The sequence below is a fragment of the Notolepis coatsorum genome, assembly GCF_963971535.1.
Source record: "Notolepis coatsorum genome assembly, chromosome: 10".
NCBI lineage: Eukaryota > Metazoa > Chordata > Actinopteri > Aulopiformes > Paralepididae > Notolepis > Notolepis coatsorum.
Genome location: NC_140174.1, coordinates 127,029,390 through 127,035,389, shown reverse-complemented (window position 1 = coordinate 127,035,389; position 6,000 = coordinate 127,029,390). Strand labels below are relative to the sequence as shown.

The following is a 6,000-nucleotide window of genomic DNA, read 5'->3' as shown; positions in this document are numbered from 1 at the left end:
CCCCCTCCTAAGGTACAGTCCCCTCCCCATCATATGTATATACTCTGTCAGGATCTAGGGGTAACAGTACTGTATATTTGAATACCGCCTATGTCACAAATGTATCAGTACTAAATACCTATATGTCCCTATGCCATAAATGTCATGTATGTTGTGTATGTCATAAATGTCTATATGAATTGAAAATGGGGGACCCTGATGGAAACAAGACAAACGTCTTTCTCAGGTCTGCATCCCCTTAACAATTGTATGTATTGAGCCGTACTGTATTGTACCCATTCTGCAATCTGTTAAATAAAGTTTTCATTCATTCATTCATTCAGTCAACGGCAAGAGACAAATAAATGTTTTATCCCGTTTGAACTGTGCCATGGAATTTAAAAATGTAATCGTCAGCTAGATAACGTTACGTTAAAGCAGTGCTTCTCAAACTTTTTCTGTCAGGACCCCCTTTGGCGGACCAAAATATTTTGCCCCCCCCCCCTCGCCCCAACAAAATAGTCATGCAATGGGTCATGTTTAAATTTATTGAAATAACACCAATATCGTGACCTTTCAAATTGGCCCTATATTTTGTTTTCAGAGCTGTCATGGATGAAAAGCCAGCTTCACACAGACACTGTATGTGGTGCTGAATGGTATCAACACCTTAACTGCTGCATCATGAGATACTTGGTGGGCCATGAGATGAGATACTTGGTACTCAGCACCACACTCTGAAACTAGCTCTCAAGGTGGTATCAGATGAGATTTCAAAGAGTTCTTCCAAGAGTTTGGATGGAGATGTGTCAGGAAGCTTTGTCTCAATGTTGTCTGTAAAGTTTTTTTTTTATCCAGAGTAACTTGGTGATCCTTTTCTGTGTTTTATTAAATAATGATTTTCAGATTTTGAGAAATGGTATTTTCATGGAGAACAGTGCAGCTGCAACAGATAGCACTTTAGTGATAATTTTCTGTAATCCAAAAAAAAAGAAAAAAATAATGCCTCTGCGCCCCCCCCACTTTGAGAAACACTGCGATAAAGCATCAAAAGCTATGGATAATGTTAGCTAATGTTACGTTATAGCATCAAAAGCTATGGATAATGTTAGCTAATATTACGTTATAGCATCAAAAGCTGTTAGCTAACGTTACGATAATAGCATCAAAAGCTATCAATAATGTTAGCTAACATTACGCTATAGCGGCAAAAGCTATCGATAATGTTAGCTAAAGTTACGTTATAGCATCAAGAGCTATCGATAATGTTAGCTAACGTTACGTTACATCATCAAAAGCTATCAACAATGTTAGCTAACAGAAGCAAACATGGTTGTCAATCAATCAATCATGGTTGTGATTCATGGCACAAAAATTATGTTTTTCGCCATTGACTACCGTACATATTTCTTCTGAAATAGGGTCCCATGGTGACTTCGCCTCTATAGATATTTTAGCCATTTCTCTCTGCACTCTTATCAGAAACACTTGTTTGTTTGTTTGACAAAAGACACATACAAACCACAGGAGGTTGTCTGCCAGAACGGCTACCAAGTTGGGTTGTTTTAACAGACAATTCTTTAACACAGACAAAAGGACAAATAATTCAAGGCATGATTAGTTACCAAAACAAATGTAAAAAAAACAAACCAAACAAAAACAGTCTTTCTAGGGTGTGTCCGAGGCTCAGTCAGTCAGCTAGAAACAAATACACTTCACGATCCCTTTAGACAAGAATGTCTAGTAAATGTGTTCTTTGTGCCCCTCAAATATTCATAATTAAGTTAAATAATAAAATAGCAACGGGTCAGGGACAGCATATGAAGATCCTTTTGTTTAGTTTTTGGCTCACCCTGGTGACATGACAGAAATGCTTATTGTCACAGGCAAAACAGCAGTATATATAAGATGAAGTAAAAAAAAAATGATATATACAATTGGCTGAAAAGCAGTTGTGGTCGGAGCAAAGCAAGGCGGTGTTAACACTGAGGTTGGTTCCTGTGAAGCTGGTGCAGACTGGGCCGGGCCAGGGCAGAGAGGAGAGAAGAACCCACGCAGACAGTTTCCTCTCAATAATAGATGAATAATAATTTATTCATCCTCTCGTCTCTCTTTTCCACTGTTTGTCTGCCCGCTACGGTTTCTATTGCTGAAAAAAGGGTGACAGAGGGTGGGGACATTGAGAAGGCTAGACGTGGCCAGACGGTTTGGGAGAAGGCGGCTTGGGGAGGGAGGGAGGGAGGGAGGGAGGCGAGGAGGACAATATAGTCACCGACAGTCAGAGTTGGTGTATGACACGCAAGGAGGGGGAGCTGGGGTGGCACTTGTGCAGGTGACATGACGCAGTGGCGCCTGTACTGACCGGCTGTGATGAAACAGTCTCATCCTTTGCTCCGTCCTCCTGGGGAGCAGGTGGTGTTGGTGGGGGGAGTCTTAAAGGGAAAGGGTGTGGTTTCAGCAGGAAGGAGGGGGGGGGGGGGGTGTCAGCAGCCTGACTGGACTGAGGAGCAGGTTAAAGGGACATGCTGACTGTTTGAATTTGAGAGAAATCTACATGAGTCATTCAGCCACCCTAGAGCAACAGCTCGGCAGCATTTCTCATTTAACTAACGGGTATTGCTACCTGCAAGCTAACATTTAGCTACGCGGCTAGGAGTTCCAACTGCTTTTTGATTAAGAAATGCTAACAAAGCTATTATGCTAATGTCAAATTTTTAAGGGGGGGGGGGGGGTTGGAACAGCAGGTTCACAACATCTTCTCTGAGAAACCAAAGATTAAGGGGAAGGGCTATTGCACGGACACTAATCTAACTAAATCTACGTTCTTTTCAGACTGGTAAACAGTTAGCCTTCAGTGTTTTATAGAGCCTGCCTTACACAGAAGACTATGGCAACATAATATAGCTACCGGTAGTAGCATCATTAAAAAAAAAAAACATCTGCTGAAGCAGCCACTTTCTTTACAATCATTTGGGGACCCAATTTTATATTCCCATGACACAACTTTGGGCCCCAGCCCAGACTATGTAAACCACTGCTCTGAAGGGGTTCGGTAGGAGTTGAAGGGGTTTTGTTATTGTCCATAAAGAGGAAGCAAATGGTGTCTTGGCTTGGTGGATCTAGGGAGCAGTTAGAATGGTCTTGGCTTGGTAGATTATATAAGTAGCAGTTATAATGGTTTTGGCTTGGTAGATCTAGGTAGCAGTTCGAATGGCCTTGGCTTGGTGGATCTAAGTACCCGTTAGAATGGTCTTGGCTTGGTAGATATAAGTAGCAGTTAGAATGGTCTTGGTTTGGTAGATCTAGGAAGCAGTTAGAATGGTCTCGTTATTATCCGTCGCAGGGATCTGACCAAAGCCTCACCAGAACATTAACAAAGTTACAACGCTGAGGTGGCTGGAACAGTTTCCTAAGCCTACCAGCGACACCACTTTTACTTTCTGAAAGTACATTTTGTTCCTATTGTTTTCAGGCAACAAATATCATCCCAGCCAGCGAGAAGTTTTAGGGAATTATTGCTCAACAATGAAACCGAGTTCCAGGGAAGTAAAAATGGAGTCACTGGTGCCTTAAAGGGGGCATGTCGTCATCCTTCGACTGTTCCTACATAAAAATAGGGTTTATTTTAGGCCGTTTAATGAAGATTGTGTGACATTTTATTCTTCAAAATCGTTAGGTGTGTAATGATACCCAAATTCTCCAATAAAATGTTTGATTCTGTGTTAAAATGTATTCATACTTAAATGAGCCTTAAAAATTATGCTAACAACAGTAGCCATACCACCAGTTAAACTGAGGTCTTAAACATTATGCTAATTGCGGTAGCCATATCACACGACCAGTTAAAACGGAGGTCTTAAACATTATGCTAACACCACACGACCAGTTCAACTGAGGTCTTAAACATTATGCTAACAGCAGTAGCCATACCACACGACCAGTTAATAAACTGAGGTCTTGAACATTATGCTAACAGCAGTAGCCATACCACACGACCAGTTAATAAACTGAGGTCTTGAACATTATGCTAACAGCAGTAGCCATACCACACGGCCAGTTAATAAACTGAGGTCTTGAACATTATGCTAACAGCAGTAGCCATACCACACGACCAGTTAATAAACTGAGGTCTTGAACATTATGCTAACAGCAGTAGCCATACCACACGGCCAGTTAATAAACTGAGGTCTTGAACATTATGCTAACAGCAGTAGCCATACCACACGACCAGTTAATAAACTGAGGTCTTGAACATTATGCTAACAGCAGTAGCCATACCACACGACCAGTTAATAAACTGAGGTCTTGAACATTATGCTAACAGCAGTAGCCATACCACACGACCAGTTAATAAACTGAGGTCTTGAACATTATGCTAACAGCAGTAGCCATACCACACGGCCAGTTAATAAACTGAGGTCTTGAACATTATGCTAACAGCAGTAGCCATACCACACGACCAGTTAATAAACTGAGGTCTTGAACATTATGCTAACAGCAGTAGCCATACCACACGACCAGTTAATAAACTGAGGTCTTGAACATTATGCTAACAGCAGTAGCCATACCACACGGCCAGTTAATAAACTGAGGTCTTGAACATTATGCTAACAGCAGTAGCCATACCACACGGCCAGTTAAACTGAGGACAGAAATGAGAGATCTAGGGAAGAGAACGGGAAAAGGAGAATCGTCGATATGGTTTAAAATTTCAATACACTGTATTGACCTCATTTCCCTCATTCATATGGGAATAGGAATATCTCATTAACTAATGGGCACACTATCCTCACCCTTAGACAAAAGTCAGAAGGTTACAGTACAACCCCCCTTCAAAAACCTGGTTTCCTGACCCCTCAGCATTGTGACATTGGTTTAAAATGGACGTCTCCGTCTTCTTGCCGTCAGAGCCGCGTTATTTTTTTTTCGTAGCCGCATTTCTGGCAGACGCTCTCTGATTGGCCACCGACTGACGCTCTCCGATTGGCCACCGACACGTTTGCCCAATCGCGTGACGAGCTGTGTCTTTGCCCATTTCCGCGTCGAACAGCCTGCAAACTACCTGGCGTTCTATCGCCATGCTCTAAGACAAACTCTAACCGTAACCAACTTCGAAAGAGTGCCTAAGCTTAACCAGTGTAGAAACAGGCGTCGGCCAATCAGAGAGCGTCTTGGCAGAAATGCGGCTACGAAAAAAAATAACAACGCGTCAGAGCCGTCAGATGCAGGTGTCCGCATCCTGGTTTAAAATGGACGTCTCTGTCTTCTTGCCGTCAGAGGCGTCAGGTGCAGGCGTCGCCCCTCCACGTCTGCTGCACCTGCTGGAGGTGCTGGAAGGCTCTCTGGGTGACGTTGAGAGCCGGGTGGACCTTCCTCAGACTGGGCTCCCCAAGCAGAGACAGGCCACACAGTCCAAAGTAGGCATGGAGAGGATCTGGAGAGGGAGGGGGGGGGAGAGGGAGAGGGGGGGGGAGAGAGAGGGGGGGAGAGACAAAAGGAGACAAAGAGAATGGACCTGTCTCAAAACCCTGCCCCTTTTCTTGATCCTCCAATCACAACTGTCGCTTACCTCGGACAAACTTGGTTTGTCCGAGGTAAGCGACAGTTGTGATTGGAGGATCAAGAAAAGGGGCAGGGTTTTGAGACAGGTCTATTAGAATTTGAGAGGAAGAGGGACATTATCCACAGCTTGAGGGACAGTGTTGTGTTTTGTTTAAGTAGTATAGTTTGAGCCAAATCATTACGTGTACTGTATTATACTACTAATTAGCTTCTTTGAATTCTTCTGGTTTCATTTTAAGAAACCATCAAATGTAGGCTTTATATTGACATCTACATGCAACTGCTTTGGCAATACTGTAAATCTTTTTTTTACATTCATGCCAGTAAACCACAGAGAGAAGGAAGGAAAGGAATGAGAGAGGGAGGAGAGAGAGAGGGAGGGAGGGAGGAGGAAGAGAGGGGAGAGTGAAAGGTGAAACGTAGAGCGGTGATGGAGGGGTTAGAGAAACTGCGTCATGG

At 43.1% G+C, this 6,000-nt stretch overlaps 1 protein-coding gene across 2 annotated transcripts in view; it reads right to left on the bottom strand.

The window, feature by feature from the left end:
- Window positions 1-511: 511 nt before the first annotated feature.
- pggt1b (protein geranylgeranyltransferase type I, beta subunit) overlaps window positions 512-6,000 on the bottom strand; it is an 88,364-nt gene continuing 82,875 nt past the window's right edge. The window contains exon 9 of one of the 2 annotated variants that reach the window (XM_084322515.1): window positions 512-5,413. In XM_084322515.1, the coding sequence (XP_084178641.1) occupies window positions 5,262-5,413 (152 nt within the window). In that variant the 3' untranslated portion in view covers window positions 512-5,261. Of the gene's footprint in view, window positions 5,414-5,781; window positions 5,844-6,000 lie in introns of those variants that run through there. The other variant, XM_084322516.1, reaches the window with a different exon arrangement.